Below are 20419 nucleotides of genomic sequence, written 5' to 3' on the forward strand. Positions count from 1 at the left end.
AATTTAAAGTGCCATTACTGCACTTTAGGAATTCTAGTTCCCTGTCCATCATTCTGATGCTTTGACTTCAGTGTTTTTTAAGTGGCTGCCCCTGGAACATTTGACACTTTTCTGACATTGCTTTTGAGCATCCTTGTTCCAGGGTTGTGACTGCTGAAACATACTAAAGTCATACACAGCCAGGTACCTAGCATTTTCAGAAAGCCTCCATACGTTCTTCAGTCACTTTAATACAATGCTTTGTTTAGGCAGGCCCTCATGCTACATACTTGTTTTGACATGTACAGTTGGCTTTAGGAACCATTTAGAGGGGAAGATAAGCTGCTTTGTTATTATAGAGCAATTTATTCCAAAATGTATGCAGCTGTTTCAGGCTTGTTGGCCTTTAGAATGAATTCATCTAAGTGAATATTTTGTTATTGGATTTTACACATTTCTTTTTCTGTCCATTTAATATTTTATAACTTTGTCTTTTTTTTCCCCAAAGGTCCCTGGAACTCCAGCCATTCTCCATTAAGCCTCTGTTAAGAAGAGCAATGGCATATGAATCCCTTGAGCGGTATAGACAGGCGTATGTGGACTATAAGGTGGCACTTCAGATAGACAGTGGAACACAAATGGCCAATGACAGTATCAACAGGTAAGTTTTTCTAGTCAACTGAAATTCTGCTAACTGACTGCAATTTGTAAAAACACTCCACTTCATGTTAAGGCTACATTCACATGTCAGCGTAGCGATCGCGGGCAGAATCACCGCGATTCAGCCCGCAATCCGGAAATCATTGCAAATCGCGGGACGCCTGTGCATTGCCCATGATTTGCAATAGCACCCCAAACGCTGTGCGATGTTGCCGCGATTTTGGCCTGCCGAATCGCGGTAACATCGCGCAAAAAAAATTGCGGGACGCATGACGCCCCAGAGAAGCTCTTGTACCTTTTATGGGCGTCATGTGTCCTGCGATTTTTTTTTTTTGCCGCGATGTTACCGCGATTCGGCAGGCGGAAATCGCACAACGTTTGGGGTGCTATTGCAAATCACGGGCAACGCACAGGCGTCCCGCGATTTGCAATGATTTCCGGATCGCGGGCAGAATCGCGATCCTACGCTGACATGTGAATGGAGCCTAAAGAACTGCATTTATACCAGGGTAAGAAGCAATATTTGAAGCACATGTGCCCATTCACTTCTGCCTTTAACTAAAACATCAGATGGGGCAACTAAACAAACTCCTAGAGAGTGAGAGAGAAAAACTGGCCTGGACTTCTGGACTTTTTTACCTATAAGGTAAAAGTTCAGATTGAGCTATTGAGCTCTGTAAGTAAATAGTCTTCTTTCAGCAAAACAGATGAGGATCCATCTACCTGACTAAAAAAGAAAAAAGTTTGTGTGTATATTTTTTACCAGATTGTTAACACACTCCTAAATATGAACTCCAGGCGTGTATAAAAGACACAACTAAATGCATATTGGTCACCATTATTACAATAAGGGCTTTTTTACACTATGTATGGTAGGATTGTGTTGAGCGGCTTTTCCAGCACAGTCCCACTGCAGGACAAGGCAAACTGCCTTGTCTCATACCTTGCTGGTTCATATCACCACAATGCGGTGGTGGGTGCTGAACAAAAGCACAATATGCACTACTTTTTTTTTTCAGTGCAGCACAGTGTAACTGCCTCGCACTGTCCTGCAGCCAATATAACTTATTCAAATGTCACTGTGTAACATTACAATAAAGTTTGTTTTAATTAAAATCCTCATTCTAACGCACACCAGTGGCTGCATGCTAATACACCCGCTGGTGTGAACCAGCCATAAATGTATTTTTATGTAAGCAGTGTAAGTACCCATATTTGACTTGGTATTAGCCTCTTGCAGTCCCTGTATACCAGAGCTCAAAGAGGGGGGGGGGAGCAGCTCAAAGGGCAAATCAGGTGAGCTGCTGTGCAAAGGGCATACTGATTGGAGAAGAGAGCAAAATGATGGAGACACATCAGTGTGCTGCTTCTCCTTTTACAGTCCAGTCCCACAGTCAGATCAGGCCCCCTTCCCTGCCAGACAGGGCTGTGCTGTGTAGCAGAGCTTTGCCTTCCCAGCATAGATGAATAGAATATTGTACAAAACTCTGTAACCTGTCCAATGCAAACTGACGCCAACTGTTTTTCAAAGTGCACTAATGTAATAAAGTATACGCAATATCCTGTCTGATCATTGATTCTGTGCATTACGCAGATAAGCTTTTTAAGACATTTAATAATGTTTTATATGCTGTTGACTTTCACAAGGAATGTAGAAGGATGTTTGCCATGTTAACCCACCTTGTAACGCATATATGCAGCAAGAAAAGTGGGCTTTAACACTCAAGCACTACACATATGTATCCATGACAGCAGGAGCTTGTGTGTGTTGAGAGAATGGTGCACTCTCTCAGCACACTGAACGATGGCTCTCAATCAAGGTTTCTATTTGGGAGTCAGCGAGACAGGTTCCCGATCATGTGACTGCTGTGAGAGCCAATCACAGTGGTCACATGATACATAAGCCATGCCACCTCCTGGACATTAATGCCCATTTAAAGTGCTGCTGGGAGGTGGCATAAAGGCATCAAAAGAGAAAAATATTTCCATTGTATTCTTAGACAATTTTCATGTTACCTACAGTATAGAGTTTTATAATAATATACTACCTGAAATGTTGTCCAAACAGAATTACCAAAACATTAATTGATCTGGATGGACCCAACTGGAGAGAGAAACTGCCACCAATTCCATCAATGCCTGTGTCCATGCAGATTCACCTACAGGAGAAAAACGTGGCCGCTGGAAAGACTTCAAAGAACAGCGCACCAGAACGGGACACTGGTATGTGATGTGCGGCTGACTATTTTGACTCTTACATTTTCAGTTTGGATCATCTCCAAAAAGCTTTTTGAATGCTTCTACTATTCTAATGGACGTCTGCTGTTTATCTGCTTTACAAAACTATTTGCCATTAATGCAGACCACAGATGAATATTTTTTTTTTTTTTTACTCAATTCCCCCATCAACACATTCGAGGTGGATGAGGAAATACTCCCACTGAACCTTTTTTATTCTGACAACGGGGAGACTTCCACATCCTAACAATACACGGAGCACTGCTGCCAGTTCTAGCCAGTGGCGCTGATTGAGTAAGGAAAATCTGATAGGGTGGTTTTACAGAAGTAGATAGGTGGATCAACTTCTGTACAACTTCCTGGCCATACATGGATCGAAATTTAGAAACACAAAAAGACTCACCCAAGCTCTACCACTATATTAGCGGTTGTATGAGCGTTGGTGCACTGGCCATGTTGTTCACTGAAAGTCCATAGTAGAAAAGCTAAGCCAGCATCCCAATAGCTTCTTCTTTCAAAGGATTTTATTTAGCACAACAGCTATGCCATGAGGAAGGCTTTGGCCGAAATGCATTAGCATTTTGCTGGATCGTTCATTGCTGTTGTGCTAAATAAAATCCTTTGAAAGAAGAAGCTATTGGGTTGCCGGCTTATCTTTTCTATTATGGATTGAAATGTGTCCAGTTTCTCCAGAACTGGCCGAATTTTAATCCACATATGGCCAGTTAGGGTAGTGAGATGCCAAAAACAAATAGATTACAAACAAAGTAAAAAAGGTTTTACAGAAAGAGAACATCTTTATTCATCTTATTTATTTTTCCATATGCTACATGTCATTATTGGATATCACAATTTTAATATTTGATTATTGGATGAATTAGCGCCAATTTTTTTGATTGTTTGCACATTGATAAAAATAGCTTTGTTCCCAAGATGGGCCAATCTTCTGTCATCACGTTTTTAGAATTTCAAACAAAAGGATGCTCACCCTTTTATTGGCAGATGATTGCAGTGACTCCCTTGAGAGTCAGTTGGACTTTGCTCTGGAGATTTGCTGACTCTCCTGTGAGTCAGTGCATGGTTCTGATATGACAGACTGGCTGCCACTCCTCCAGCTTGGCATTCTGAATTCCTGAGGACTTGACTACGTTGAATGAACATATTTTATCAATTGTTTCTTTGAAGTAGAAGTGTCTAATATTCATATTGTATTGTTGAACATTTTTGATTTGAAAATTGTTTGGGTTTATAAATATTTGATTAAGTAGGTTAATAGGGGAGGGAAAAAAAAAACTTTCCAATATCTTTTATATTCAAAAATCAGTTCCGGTTATTAAACTTCACCAAAATTTCACCACAGTGGTCAGTCCACCATAGTTAAATTAAGTCCATCCTGTTCAGGTTTTGATAACAGGACTGGTTTGTCAAAATATGGACAATTGGTCTATGTGCAGGATTACTGCACGAACATTTTTAATATTGTGACATAGCACTGACATGTCTTAATACAGGGAAGTCTGGGCGTGTTGCTGCTTGTACAGCATTCCACACATTGCAGAAAATCTTAAGATGTAATATATGTAAACGGACATGGAGATGTGTGTGTTATACCAACTATCTGAAATGAGCTTTAGATTTAGCATTGGTTTGATCAGTTGGTAGTTTCTTGGCAGTTGGAGGTAGGGCTGCACGATATTATGAAAAAAAGTACATTGCGATATTTGGTTTTCAACTATATATATCGCAATATTTCTCTGGATGGAATGCAGAAGACACTGACAGTGTGGATTAGGCAGAGTCGGGACTCACAGTGGTGGTAGGAGGTAGAAGAACACAGCCCGACATGACATCTGTTGTGTTGATATCGGTTTCCCCAAAGAAACGAGTTTGCCCTTGCTTTCGGCTGTGATCGGAACTCTGCCCCTCCAGCCCGATGCAATCCAGCCCTCCCAGCTCTGCCTTTAGTCTCCAGCCGACCATTACTCCGCCCTGCTCCGCTCATTGTCTCTCCATGAATCTATTTACAAAACATTACAGCCTGATCCCACCCCCGTGCGCGCCCCCGATGCAGCCAGGAGAGACAATGGGCGGAGCAGGGCGGAGTAATGGTCGGCTGGAGACTAGAGGCAGAGCTGGGAGGGCTGGATTGCATCGGGCTGGAGGGGGCGGAGTTCCGATCACAGCCAAAAGCAAAACGGATGTGTCGGCTGCCAGCACTGTGAGTCCTCCTCCTCCCCCCCCCCCCCCCCCGAGTCCCGACTTCTCCCTGCCTAATGCTAAATATTGTATCTTCGGTGATATGAATATCGCCCACGCCCGCAGAATGATAGTCGATATCACATCGGCTATCGTTCAGCCCTAGTTGGAGGGCTGGACTCCGATTCAGTTAAGCTGTATGCACACTATACAACTTTTGTTTTCTTTAGATCTACCTTTAACTATGTAGTGCAGGGATATGCAAACTGTGGCCCTCCAGCTGTTGTAAAACTACAAGTCCCATCATGCCTCTGCCTCTGGGTGTCATGCTTGTGGCTGTCAGCATCTTGCTATGCCTCATGGGACTTGTAGATTTGCAACATCTGGAGGGCCACAGTTAGCATATCCCTGATGTAGTGCAAGGGCCTGCCTGCATACAAATTGAAAGTGTTTAGGTTTGACCTTATATCATATGGTTTTGGTAAATCTAAAGGAAATAATCTGTAGAAAGTTGTATAGTGTGTATCCCGCTTAAGTTTTATTTGAACACTTAAGCAGACTTTGAACTACTTGTACTACATGCAAGGTCTGCTTTTTACCTCTGCTTCCCCCATACCCCTGCTTTAACATCTAAGATAAAGGTGTAAACAAGACAGGTAGGGGAAGAAAAAAAAAAAATAAACTGTTCTTCTGCCAGTTTTTGTGGTAAGGGGTGATGCCAACAATCTCCCAGTAGGGTGCACGACAGTACTCCTCCAGATCCAGTGAAAAGATGCTCCAGTACAGTGCTAAGAACATCTTCTCAGCAAGATTGGGATACACCACATTCCCGGGGAACACTCCAGATGGAGAATAGCATCACCCTCACCTCGGGGCCATAGTTGGAAACCAGGGAAAGCTGAGTGTACTAATATTTTTCTCTTAAATACAATTTTTACAGTGGCTATTCAAAAGGAAGGGGGGCAACTGTCAACCGTGCTTTTTAAAGTGCAGGGTCTGGTTTAAATTCGATAGGCTGCTGATCTCCTACAGCCTCTTTGCAGTCACTTCCTGTCTATATGCATGCACTGCAGGGATAGCTACCTAGTATTTTTCTCAGGGCAGGTTTTCTGATGGGGACAAAAGTGGTACATGTCCATGTAATGTGTGTTGCCATAGCTAGTATAGTCTCCATTGGGAGGCTGTATGTAGCAATGCTGGAGAAAAACTGGAAGACAGGGACAGAGTGTTGTCTCTCCATACCAGAAAGTGCCTAAACAGATGTAGCATCCTCCTAGGTAGGTGCTAGGTAAAAGCATAATTTGTTCTGCCTGCTTATCAGGGGAGCCTGATTGTTAGTTTTGCCTGTTGCATGTGTCCATGTGTGATTTATCTGGTCTAAGGGAGTGTCCCCACTGTATCCAATAGGGGAGCCTGTTGGACAGTGGAGGAAATCCAGCCACTAACACACAGGCTTTTATGACTATCCCAGTGGGTTGGCACAACTGTGGTGCATCCTGGGATATGTTATAAAAGCCAGGGGCACATGTGACAGGGCGTGTTTGGGCGGGAAGCCAGGTCCCTGGAGGAGGGTGACGTCTGTCTCTCCTCCTGTCAGAAAGGAAGGTGGTCACAGGCAGTCGGCCTAATGGAACAAGTGTGTGATGCTGAGTCAGGAGGTCCAGGATACTGACAAGTGGAGCTGAAAGCAGAGCAACCCAAGGCAAAACAGTGTCCGTGAGTACCGGGAAGCTTGCCAGGGGTCTGTCCAGGAAGGAGACGACTCCAGTGGAGAGTCAGTGGACAAGGGGCTAGCATGCACAGGAAGTGAGAAAGAGGGTGCCAAGCTAGGACCGTGAAGAGGAATTCATTCAGGAACATATCTTCTACTTCACTTCAGTGGCAAGGAAAAGCAGCGGCCTTGCCGCACACATTAGTCAGTTGTCCTCAGAAATTGTGCATAGTTCATGTTGGAGTATCCCACTCATCCCTTCTCCCATCCAAGTTCCAAAATAAAACACAAAAACCAAATCCCCTGGACTGTTCATTGTCTGAGCCAAGCGATAAAGTGATAAGTTTTACAGACTGCTATGGGTAACCGAGGGGAATCCAATCTCAGCAGCTCCCTAGGGGCAGTGCTACACAGTCAATGCTATATAAATACTGTACCTGTAATAAATAAATAAATAACAGGGACCATCCTGGCTCTATTGGAAGGAATTATTTTATCACAAACCGCAGATTTAAGAATATTGAAAATGACTTCACTATTTTAAAGCTTTATGAGATTTTAGTAATTGTATTTATGTATACTTTAAATTTATCATGTATGTACGTATGTACAGTATCTCACAAAAGTGAGTACAGCCCTGCAATTTTTGTAAATATTTTATGATATCTTTTCATGTGACAACAGAAATGACACTTTGGTACAATGTAAAGTAGTGAGTGTACAGCTTGTATAACAGTGTAAATTTGCTGTCCCCTCAAAATAACTCAACACACAGCCATTAATGTCTAAACCGCTGGCAACAAAAGTGAGTACACCCCTAAGTGAAAATGTCAAAAATTGGGCCCAATTAGTAATTTTCCCTCCCCGGTGTCATGTGACTCGTTAGTGTTACAAGGTCTCAAGTGTGAATGGGGAGCAGGTGTGTTAAATTTGGTGTTATTGCTCTCACGCTTTCATACTGGTCACTGGAAGTTCAACATGGCACCTCATGGCAAGGAACTCTCTGAGGATCTGAAAAAAAAGAATTGTTGCTCTACATAAAGATGGCCTAGGCTATAAGAGGATTGTCAAGACCCTGAAACTGAGCTGCAGCATGGTGGCCAAGACCATACAGCGGTTTAACAGGACAGGTTCCACTCAGAACAGGCCTCACTATAGTCGACCAAAGAAGTTGCGCACATGCAGAAGAGTGCACATGCTCAGCGTCATATCCAGAGGTTGTCTTTGGGAAATAGATGTATGAGTGCTGCCAGCATTGCTGCAGAGGTTGAAGGGTGGGGGCTTCAGCCTGTCAGTACTCAGACCATTTGCCGCACACTACATCAATGCGGTCTGCATGGCTGTCATCCCAGAAGGAAGCCTCTTTTAAAGATGATGCACAAGAAGACCTGCAAACAGTTTGCTGAAGACAAGCAGACTAAGGACATGGATTACTGGAACCATGTCCTGTGGTCTGATGAGACCAAGATAAACTTATTTGGTTCAGATGGTGTCAAGCGTGTGTGCCGGCAACCAGGTCTTGCCTACAGTCGAGCATGGTGGTGGGAGTGCCATGGTCTGGGGCTGCATGAGTGCTGCCGGCACTGGGGAGCTACAGTTCATTGAGGGAACCATGAATGCCAACATGTACTGTGACATATTGAAGCAGAGCATGATCCCCTCCCTTCAGAGACTGGGCCGCAAGGCAGTATTACAAAAGGATAATGACTCCAAACACACCTCCATGACAACCACTGCCTTGCTAAAGAAGCTGAGGGTAAAGGTGATGGACTAGCCAAACATGTCTCCAGATCTAAACCCTATTGAGCATCTCTGGGGGCACCCTCAAACGGAAGGAGGGGGAGCGCAAGGTCTCTAACATCCACCAGATTCATGATGTCGTCATGGAGGAGTGGAAGAGGACTCCAGTGGCAACCTGTGAAGCTCTGGTGAACTCCATGCCCAAGAGGGTTAAGGCAGTGCTGGAAAATAATGGTGGCCACACAAAATATTGACACTTTGGGCCCAACTTGGACATTTGCACTTAGGGGTTGCCAGCAGTTTAGACATTAATGATTGTGTGTTGAGTTATTTGGAGGGGACAGCAAATTGACACTGTTATACAAGCTGTACACTCACTACTTTACATTATAGCAAAGTGTCATTTCTTCAGTGTTGTCACATGAAAATATATAATAAAATATTTACAAAACCGTGAGGGGTGTACTCACTTTTGTGACATACTGTATAAATTCTATTGGCCAGATCCCTGGGCACGTCTGGTACACTTGAAAGCATTTTCTTGGCAAATGTATTAAAAGTTAGATTACCAGGTCTTTCCTCAACCCTCCCCAATTGCTCAACTTGGGACTGGCATGCAGAATATGGTAACACGCATGCATAGCAAATTTGTACACAAAAAAACTACAGCCATTTCGAGCAGGTGCCAATTACCCTACCAGTATGTCTTCAGAGCAGCCTATTTCAACCAGGGTGCCTTATGGGCCATACACACTATAAGATTTTCTGAAGACTTTTTCCTTTAGACTTGCCAAAACCATATAATATGAGGTCAAACCTAAACACTTTCAATTTGTATGCAATCTGGCAGGCCCTTGCACTACATAGAAAAGGTAAATCTGAAGGAAAAAGTCTTCAGAAAATCTTATAATGTGTATGGCCCTTTAGTGAAATGCCTAAAAATTGCCCCAAAGTTGTATACAAGCTGGCAGGTGGATGAAGCCTGCCTTTTAATTACACAAAGCCACAGGTTTTCATTGTGCACCATTATGACCTTCCAGCTCTTGGGTGCCTGTACAGCATTCTTGTTTACCCCATCCTTGCCCCTCTCCATCAGCACTGGGGTCATATTAGCTGAGTGAGGGAGAAGAGAAACATTGGAATACTAGTCAGTGGCAGTGTCCTTTGGAAGAATAAATTACCCCTAATGTTGTGTGTGTGGATGTTGCTGGGTTATGTAAATTTTTTAGTTTAGTTTTTTTTTCACATTTTAGAATGGGGTACCCCAAGAGTGTGCATAATTTTAAAGTGTGCCTTGGCTGTAAAAAGGTTGAGAAACACTGCTTTAGAGTGTGGGAGGAAACCAGAGTATGCAGAGGAAAACCATACAAACACATGGAAAACATGACAACTACATGCAGATGTCCAAGATTCAAACCACAAACCACAGTGCTGCAAGGCGTTAGTGTTTATCACTAAGGCACTGTGCTGCCCTTTACATGTACTGTATATTTACTGGTAAGATTGTGAATTCGTTCTCAAATAATTGTGTGTGTGCTCTGAACCCGAGAGATGAATGACAGGATCATTATCTAATATTACCACTTATGCAGAGTGCCAGATTGAACAAGCTGGATAATTTCATGGTCAGTAGTTTATATAACACCATAAAGATAAGTACAGGGTTATTTAATAATATGGGTAAAGGAGCAACATTGTGCCATTAACCACTCCAGCCAATCCGACTTTGTTCATAAGTTGAGGGCAGACACAACATGCAATGTTAGATTTTTGTAGCATCTGTGCATACAGCCTGATAGATTGTTGATTTTCCAACCAATACATACCATACTGAGCTTGTTTGCTGAGTTGAATTGCCCAATTGATCAGAGATGGAGGTGAAGTCCATATGTTCTTTATATGTTTGTGTTTCTACCTGGTGCTCAGGCTTCCTCCCGCAGTCTAAAGCCTCGTACACACGATAAGATTATCGAACGATCTTGCGTCCGGTTTTTGTTGCATGCTAGTCTCATATGGAAAGTGAAGAGGTTACTTTCATACGAAAATTCCCGTACGACAGAATTCAACTTCAGAAGTTATGTCATGAGTTGAATTGTTTTGTATGTATTCTTTCGTTTCTGAGCATGCCTAGTCTTGCTCTTACGATTTTTTTCGGACGAAAACTGTACTAATTAAACGAAAATCTGACGTTTTGTTGACGTACGATAAAAATTTTATAGCCTGCACATCCAGATTTTGTCGTCCGAAAATTCGTAATCTGCTGTCGAAAGCACCATACTAACAATCCGAAAATCGGCAGATCGTTAGTCGGACGAAATCTAACTTCCCATTTTCATATCGTGTGTACGGGCCTTAACACTTGTAGGTTGTTCAGCTTTAGATCAAATTGACAGGTTTATGTGTAAATAAGAAAAAGAGAAGACATATCTGAAAGTAGAATGTAACGTATATTGCAGTATTAAAAGTATGGTGCAGTACGAAACTCAAGGCCGCATTTGGATGATGTCAACCATTACAATTTTTTTAAGACATAGGCTTCTGCACAGTCCCTACCCATTGACCACACCTAATAATTTGTTTTACCTGGACTGGGCTTAATGAGACTACTGTGCAATTGCCTGAACAGTTGATGTCATCAGAGTGCGGCCTTGAGTTTTGTACTGCAGCATTCGTGTGGAGCCAGACGTGCTACTTTCTGGGACTGGTATCTTGTGTGGAGGTTGAGCTGAGAGGCTAATCACAGGAGGCTTGGAGTGGCGCTCCCCGGATTTCCTTATAATTAAAAGAATGACGTTGCTCACCTAGGTTACAGACTGACTTGCACATATAGGTCTAGTTCAACTATAAGCATTTGATAGTCAGAGCTTCCTGTCTGTTGGTTGATTTGGTGGTGTCGAATTGCCCCAAGTAATGCCAGCTTGTGATAGAAGGCCAGAGTTGTCTTGGTGTCTCATATACTTGTAATGTTTATATTCAATCATAAAAAAGATGGTTCTGATAGATTTCCAAATGCTCTAACTTTTGTTTGTGTCTTTCCCTCCTACCCCTAGTACACTGCACCAATCAATAGCACTTCTCCCTCTAAGCAGAGCTGTTTATTGAGTAGGGTGCAGGGGGTGTATCAGACCACTGGACACCCAGCATACTGCTCCAATCAACAGCTCTCTCTCCTTGAGCAATACTGGTTATTGGAGAAGGGTGCGGGGGGTGTGTCAGACCACCAGAGATCGGGATGCTGCTTGTGAGTAAGAGCAGGGGTCAGACTCTCCAACTTGCTGCTGGGAAAGAGTATTCTAACACTTGCTGCAGAACTAAAAGTTCTTCAAAAGCATTGTGTTTATTACAGCCTGACTGCATTATAGCCATAAATACGGAAGGCTTCTAGGGCTTCTTAGGACAGGAGCTGGTGTGAATAATTTCTATGTATCCTGTGGCGTATGTTAGCACAAATCTAAATTATGTGACGTAAAAAAATAATGGTTGAAATTACACAGGATCAAATAGCAGGGGATCTCCCTGCATCATGGCTGCTGAACTTTTCATCTGATTCTCACCTACTGCGGAGGGAAGCAGGTCGCACACTGGACCTAAAAGTTAAATCCAGGCTTGTGGACAGACATGAACATACCTAGTACCACATTCCAAAGGATTTGCAATTCTGCCCAGTACCTCCTGGCACACAGCTCATCCAAGTCCTGAATCTCTATGCAGACTACAGGGTTAACAGTCTGGTCTAGAATTCAATCCAACCGGTAATTGAGCAATGAAGAATGGGGGTGAGGGGGGGGGTGCACAGAGAGGGTGAAGACACAAATCAGGGCCATTGTCAACCATAGCAGCCTTGCTGATATCAGTGGTTTGGTGGAAGTACAGCAGGAGCTGTGCTACTTTGAGAAATTAAGGGAAGTCTTTAATATGTGTCTGAATACAGCAAATAGTAAATTACTAAATGGCAAAGGTAAACTTCGAAATGGCCCTTGAAAACTCTAAAAATAATACAGTAATCCCCCGCTCCATCGCGGTTCAGTTTTTGCGGTCCCGGTAATTCGCGTTTTTTTTGTAATGTTATTTTACTATATAAATCATTAAAAATGAAATATTTTTGTGTTTTCCATAGCTCTTGCTATGTCTCTTAGTATCTTTTATGTGTTTAAATGAGTTTCTATTGTTTTAAAAGTGTGTTTAAAGACCTTAAAATGCTTCTACACGTACAGTGACAGTAAAATAAACATGCCTACAATGCATTTTAATAGGGTTTTTCTATTTCGCGGAATCTCACTTTTCGCGGCTGGGTCCGGAACGTAACCCCCACAATGGAGGGGGGTTTACTGTAATTTGGTCTCGGCAAGGGATCGGCAAATCCATTTTAAATTCCTACATAGGATATATTATACTCCAGCAAAATTAGCCAGAATTTACCTGGGAGTATCGGCAGAGTGCTGGCACTGTTCCTTCTCTCCAGCTACCTTTGGCCATGTGTTTTGGCATTGCCTGGTGGTAAGGGATTATTGGACTGCTATTCTCCCAGTGTATAACAGAAGTTACTTTTTTATCTGTGCCCATGGGGGTGGCAGTCTGCCTGCTTGGATTGGTGGAGGGCTTGGCACCTACTAGGGCTCAGCGTACATTACTAGGTCCATTGTTGTTTTATGCAGTTAATTTTAAATTAGAAAAAGTCCAATACACCTACTATCCACTACTGGAAGAGACTCGTTAATAAAATGATACCCCTCTATAGAGCTACATACCTGAACAGGGGGTGTTCCAAGAAATTTGAAAAAGTTTGGCAACCTGGCTGGATAGCCCTACAACTGTTGCTGAAAAACGCTAGGAATAGGATAATTAAGACATGACTTCCTGAGTGGGGTGGTGTCTGTAGATGAATTGATCTAGAGTCCTCTCTTATTCACTGCATAGTACTCTCTCTTGACTCCAATTATACCTATTTGCTTGGGGTTTTGTCCCATGGAGGGAGAAGTTGTAATTGCCTATGATGTCATAGTGGAACTACATTTATGTCTCTGGACATGATTCCTCTATGTGGAACTATTATTCTGAATACCGGAGGGACACATATTATCCGATGCTGTAAAAGTACCTCATGGGGTGGAATCTGGAAGAAGGGGGTGGCTTGTTGTCTTTTGGGACTATTTTGTTTTTGTGTTGAGCCCTGCGTGGCTGAAAATTCTGTATTTCCTATTACTTTTTGTATAAGCAATAAAAATAAATTTCCAAACTAAGAAAACTCTAAAAATGAATGTGCCTGGAGTTGGGCTTTAACTGTAGACACAACCACTGCTGTTCTACAAGTTCTCAAGTAAGTAGCAATCAAATATGGTTGCTTCGATATGATAGGATTCTAAATAAGGGTCACTATGCATGTTATAATCTGACAGTAAAATCTTTGTACAATCAAGTTTAAATTTACCAAAATTATGTAATATAAGGAACCTTTGTAATATTTAGAGTTCTTTTAGGTAGGCCCATATAATGTGTGCTGAGCCTAGAGTGTTTAAAAACCCAGGAGCCTGCATTCACTAGATCTGGTCTTCCGCAGTACACAGAACAGTTTATTTAAAAAAAAAAAAAAAAGCTAAATACCTTTTCCCATCAGCAGTATATAGCAGTCTTGTGACTCTGATCAGTGCCTGGTTAAAGCTTTTAGGAGTATTTATTCTGCACTGACTGTCCTATCATGATGCATGACCCCTGACCCTCTGTCTGGACAGTGTTGATTGACCCTTTTGCTGCTCACATGCACCCTCTCGAAAAAGAAAAAAAAACCTCTCTAGCAATACACACCAAGTTGAGCATGTGCAGCCTGACTCCAGTTACTCTGTCTTTTCCGGACATGTTTTGGAGACAATGCAAGAAGAGGAGGCTTTGGGCATACAGGATCAAACAGCCTTTTTACACAATGCAGAGGATTAACCCCTTAGATTCCACAGAGAGTATAGCAAGCATGCTTTACTGCATATACAGATTGATTTTACTGTTTTATGTTTAAGTTAATACGGTTAGTAAAACATGAACACATACCATTATAGCATTTAAAGTGGATCTTAATTGCATCTAAGCAACACTATTTAATTAATCTTTAATATTCAAAGCAAACTCCCCCATCCATCCATGTCTCTATGCTTTATTTTGTTTGAAAATCATTTTGAAAAACACCCCTTAGTATTTCTGGCCGTGGCCATCTTGAGTGAGGGCAAATGATTCATGTAGCATTTACTTCCTGAAATCCATCTGCCCTTAGCTCAAGCAAGCATGCAGGTAAGTTTGCTGAGCTGAGAAAACCCCTCTTCCTTTCCTCCCCTCCTGAAGACTCCTGGGGTATATGACATCATTTGCCTAGGCAAGAAGCCAGGAAGCAACTGAAGAAATGTAAAAATCTCTTTGCTAATAGCAGCATGACGATTGTTGATTGGGAGAGTGAAGATCCACTTCCACAAATCCTGATTGCATTTGCCTTCAAAAAACTTTGATTTATTTTTCTTAATAAACTTAAAGCAAGAGTCTGGTATATGAGATTGTGTGGCTTGTTTTTCCCAGGAATATCATCCGAGGAGAGATTCCAGTCTCTGAAGCAGGAAGGGAATGATTATGTGAAGAAGTGTCATTATAGAGAAGCTGTGAAGAAATACACAGAGTGTTTACAGATAAATCCCGAGGAATGTACCATATACACCAACAGGTGAGACCCAATGACCACCAAGCACAGCCACCAGTCCGATTCAAACATCCTGAGTCAGGGAAGGATCGGTAACCTTTGTCCTGGCAAGCAAATACAACTAAGTTACCATTTCATTATAGGTACAGATATACTGTACATCTTTCAGCACCAGCTTCCTTAGTGGCTGTTGGCATTTGATCACATGATATTTCAGAGCCACGGAGGAAGTCGGTGCTAAAAGACTTTCCTATGCCAGATGCTGTGATCTCAGGTCTGAACAGAGAGCAGGTAGCTAAATAAAGCCCAGCCCAGTGACTGTCACTGAATGTTGGTCCTAGACCGACAGCTGTCTAAATGGCGAAGTATTTCCACTCAGAACCAACAACCCATCGTATCTTAATACTGGGCCAGGGTGCAAATGCCTCCCAGCCCAATATTTTCCCAAGCCTAACTACAGTTGCATAATCAAAGTTTGGATTTCATTGGTGGCTGTGGCATAACAGAAAGTATCCTAAAATGTTACTAAACCCAGGACCCTGCATTCACTATATCGGGTCTCCCACAGTACACAGAACATGGAAATGTAACTATTTTAGTATATATAAACTGCTAAAAACCTTTTCTCATCTGCATCTCATTAGCAGTCTTGAGATTGCTAAATACTGCTAATCAGTTAGTGGAGGCAGACTTTCTGTTGGCCCAGAGAGTGCAGATTTTTTAAAAGCACATACTGTATATATAGTAGAGATGCTTCCCCTAGGAACCAGTTAGATTCCACATGTTACCCTTCTACTTTAGGCAAGAGAATGGATGGGACATTTAGACTAGCCATAGATAACTCTGGTTGATTGAAAAAAAAAAAATAAGATTCCTCCATCTACACAAATGAGATGGATAGAGGAATCCTCCCCGCTATGCCATTGTATTCTAACAGCGGGATTTCTCCACTGTCAGAACACACTGATCAGGAAATTGATCGTTAGACCGAATTTTGATTCATCTATGTTAAGCTACAACTGGCTATCTAAAGACTCGTACACACTTGACGAAAATCGGACGAAATATCCTCCGATTTTTCTCTCTCATGCTCAGCGGTCATAACTGTTTTTAGTTGACAGTGCATAATGTTCACGAAATTTCTCGTCCGATTTTTTTTTTTTTTTTTGGGACGTTTGTACCTAGGCTTCTGGGTCATTAAACGAAAATTGGTGGTGCTGGGGATGGACGATAACAATTTTGGTGTTTGTCCCTCCGTTTTTTTTTTCATTGAAAATGTTGGCATCGGCTGCTGAAACTTGTGTAAATACTAGCCAAAAATCGTACAATTTTACCTCGGAGAGGAATTTTCGGCAGATTTTCTACTAGTATGTACCCCACTTGCTCTATATACAATGCTTATATTAGGTAGAGAGGAGCATGTGACATTGTAATCTACCAATAGCCAGTTGCTGGTCATAATTTAAAGCCCAGTCAGCCTCATTTTATGCAAAGAAGCACATACTGTACTTAGCATTTAGGCGAAACAACATAAGCTTGTGCATGTTTAAAGTCACCAAAAATTTAGTAGCCATGACAATTTGATCTGCTCATTAGTAATGGAACTTATTCTTAAGATACAAAGATTCTTACTAAAATTGTCAAGGTGCCCATACCTCCAAGAGCAGTTAGACATGCATGGTTGTCCAGCATGCTTATAAACTCAAGTGTTTAGCTCAGCTCAGTGTCCATGTTTACATAAAGGAAAGAAAGAATGGATATCAATGGCCCAACACCTTCCATCCCCCAAGTTATAGGGAGGCTTGGAAGGCAAGGGTGGGGCAAACTGGACAGGAAAAGTCAAGATCTGCGTAGAATTTTAGTTGCCTATATCGTTGGATCTACTGCATATTTTAATATGGGGTTTTCAACCTCTGCTTCTGTATTGTGTCCACATATCCTTGGTTTAAATTGCTGTACCTTGTGACAAGTTTATTTTTAGCTTGCATTTTTAGGCAAGCACAGTACATTACTTTATTTGCTATAAGGTGAACATTCAGCCAAAAGGTATTGTGCAGTAAAACTGGATTGGGGAGCGAATTATGACAAACTCACCCTGTACATAACTAGGTAGTTTCTTTTTTGCATGCTTTTTCAGATTCACAGGGAATCACAATTTGCTGGGCCAACAAATGCCGAATTTAAGCTGAGCTTACACTTTCTTTTGCAGGGCCCTATGCTATCTGAAACTGTGCCAGTACGAAGAGGCCAGACATGACTGTGACTGTGCCCTGCACAGGGACGCTTCTAATATCAAGGCTTTGTACAGGCGAGCTCAGGCCTACAAAGGATTAGAGGTAAATTAGAGGATAATAACTGACAAAGCATAACTGCACTGCCACTGGATTTCTATGCCACCAGCAGCTTGTGTTGTAATGTAGAAAGAGCCCGCAGACAGGAAGCCATGTTTACATCACTGGGTGTGTATGTGTGTGAAGTGATTAAATCCAGTAATGTACTGTATAGTAAAAGTTCATCTGCATTACACGGCCATACAGTGCATTGTGTATGTTTGTGGAAGTCACAAGGACCGGTAAGAACATGCTTAGAGTGTACAATATATTTTTTACTTTGTTCTACTACTATTTCCAACTTTCCAGAAGACTGGCTGCATTTTTAATAAATTAATTTAAAATAATTCAGCCTTTGCAGATTTCGAAAACATGAGCAGGTGTGGTCAGAAAAAAATAAATCATGCTCCAGGACATCAATATCTTCAATTTGTTCTCTACATTTAACTGAGCAAACCAGTGCAAACAAAATAAAAATACCAAAGCTTTGTCTGCACCTGATTCTCCCATTCCAGCTCTACATACCCGCAAGACCATTTACATTGCGGTCGCAGTCTAGACTAATTGAATGTGACTCCACCATAAGCCTTAAAGGAAGGGAGAGTTCACATCGCCTGAAGTCTATTGGCTGTATACAACAATTTTAATCAGTGAAGACTTTTAAAGAACCCACCCAGTTGTGTGACTAAATTTAAATGGGACTGCAAGCAATCTATGGTGGTGTCAATTTTAGGATGCCGCTAGCACTGATCACTCCCTTGTTGTGAGTGTGTTTGGAATGAAATAATATAAATATGTGCTGCGCAAACTTGTGTAGCTTAGATTAATAATAAATTAATTTAAACAAATGATGCATTTCTGGTGAAAAATTTGTATCACTGTGTAGAAAAAATATGTATGTGTATATATCAACAGTTGTGCACTGATTACATCCAATTTAAACACAATTAATAATTCTCTACATGCAATATAACCACATTATATGTGTGTGTGTGTATATATATATATATATATATATATATATATAATATTCAAACGCATATAAATCATGCAAAGTGACGTAGTGAATTAGTGTCCAATTCCTTATGCCTGGTATCCAAATTCTAAGTGTCCAAACAAAGTATGATCCTCTGTATGGAAATGAAATCCCAATCACCAGTGCTCAAATATAGTCGTGAGCAACCTTGATTTCACCTCCAATCTCTGTGCTCCCCCCCCCCCCCTTCAGGTGGGTGCCTCACCTTTATGCCTGTGACCTCGCAGTAATGGCCTTGTGCTCAATCCAATAGATATGGATGCGGGGTAGCTTTTTCTTAAATGCTGTCAGGGTGCTCCTATCCCTCACGGATGGCTCACATGGATAGGAAGAAAGATATACTGTACATGGTGCAAGTTACGTCTTGTAAACAGACTTTATTAAAAATAAACATATTGCACTTACATTTAATTGGTGCTTGCAGTGCACCACACTATAATGGCTATTTTGCAAATAGTGGCTCAGAAGCTCAGGCGGGGGTCTCCAACTTTTCTGGTTTATCCGCTCCGTGAGCTGTGAAAATGCTCTCAGCCGTACTCACACTCCGACGTATGGCCCCCCACGCATTTCGACACAGGGCTCTTGCATGTCCTCATCAGGGGGAAAATGTGACTGTTTATACTACACAACTACCTACTGTTCATCTAAGAAATGATAGCCACATTCTTATAAGAAGTAAATCAGCCTAACATTTAAACAAGGTTCTTGCATACCACAAGTATGCTCTATACAAAGCCTGCCATCTTTAATGAACCTTCCTCAACAGTCCAGCACTACCAGTACACACGTATTAAAACATAATGAGAAATATATATATATATATATATATATATATATATATATATATATATATATAGGCTTTTTAAGGCAGAACCCCAGCCAAAACCTTCTTAGTTTTAGATAGACTTAGGAAGAATAATTGCTTCTGTCAATTTTTATCGCTGTTTGTGACCCAGTTGGGGAGATTTCACCTCATTTCCTGCCCCTGTGACAGCAGGACAAGTATTGTCAGGTGTCAGAGACTGAATTATTTAACCTAACAGAGGCTGTAACCCTTCTCCAACAAAAAATAGCTGGAGTTGGGCTTTAACCCAATAGCAGCCAATCAGCATTCACCTTTCATAATTTTACTGGAGACAGAGTAATGAAAAGATAATTGCTGATTATCTGCTTTAAATACATCTACTCTGCATAATACTCTTTCCTTTTTTACATGGACTGTAATTCTTCAGTCCTTCTGTCTAATGGAAATGGGATCGGTCAGTGCAGGTTTACACTCCCCAATCAGACAAAAAAGAAATGTTTACTAATTATAAACTTGTGCTCAAAATGTGATAAATTATATTAAGTTCTATCATATATCACAATAATGTGCTAATACAATATTTTGTGCATATTCATCTTCTAAATCATCACTCTCAAAAAGTGCAAATGCTAAAGTGCAAAAAAGGACCGTATGGTTCCAAAATTCAAACACTGTGTAAAAAAGTATATAACAAATGTATATCTACTCATTCATAAAAACAAAACCTATAAGTGCATAAAGACCAAAAAAAATATGTGCATGTGCGTCTGTCTAATGGTGTTTGTGTGCGGTTTGGTATTAGTGGAATCTTGTTACATAGTTGGTAGAATTATACGGGTCAGGATGTAGAATCCATGACCTGAGTGGCTAACCAGTTAATTTTCTACAAAGAAAACTGTGACTAGCCTTTACTCGCACCATAAATATCATTACAGTTATGGGATTTTATACTGTATGCTCTTTGCTAAAAGTACAAGCAAGACAATAGTTTTAAGTGTCTTCGCTTGGCTCCATGCATGCATATAAAAGGAGGAATGAATATTTCATAACA

The 20419-nt window shown here is 41.4% G+C and overlaps 1 protein-coding gene across 1 annotated transcript in view; it reads left to right on the plus strand.

Moving 5' to 3' along the window:
• Window positions 1-20419, plus strand: part of SPAG1 (sperm associated antigen 1) — a gene marked incomplete at its 5' end in the record, with an annotated part of 146770 nt that overhangs the window by 95960 nt on the left and 30391 nt on the right. The window contains 4 exons of the mRNA XM_082257563.1: window positions 488-640; window positions 2708-2862; window positions 15080-15221; window positions 17407-17533. Of these exons, the coding sequence (XP_082113689.1) occupies window positions 488-640; window positions 2708-2862; window positions 15080-15221; window positions 17407-17533 (577 nt within the window). The remainder of the gene's footprint in view (window positions 1-487; window positions 641-2707; window positions 2863-15079; window positions 15222-17406; window positions 17534-20419) is intronic.

The sequence above is a fragment of the Pelophylax lessonae genome (assembly GCF_965119305.1).
Source record: "Pelophylax lessonae genome assembly, chromosome: 5".
NCBI lineage: Eukaryota > Metazoa > Chordata > Amphibia > Anura > Ranidae > Pelophylax > Pelophylax lessonae.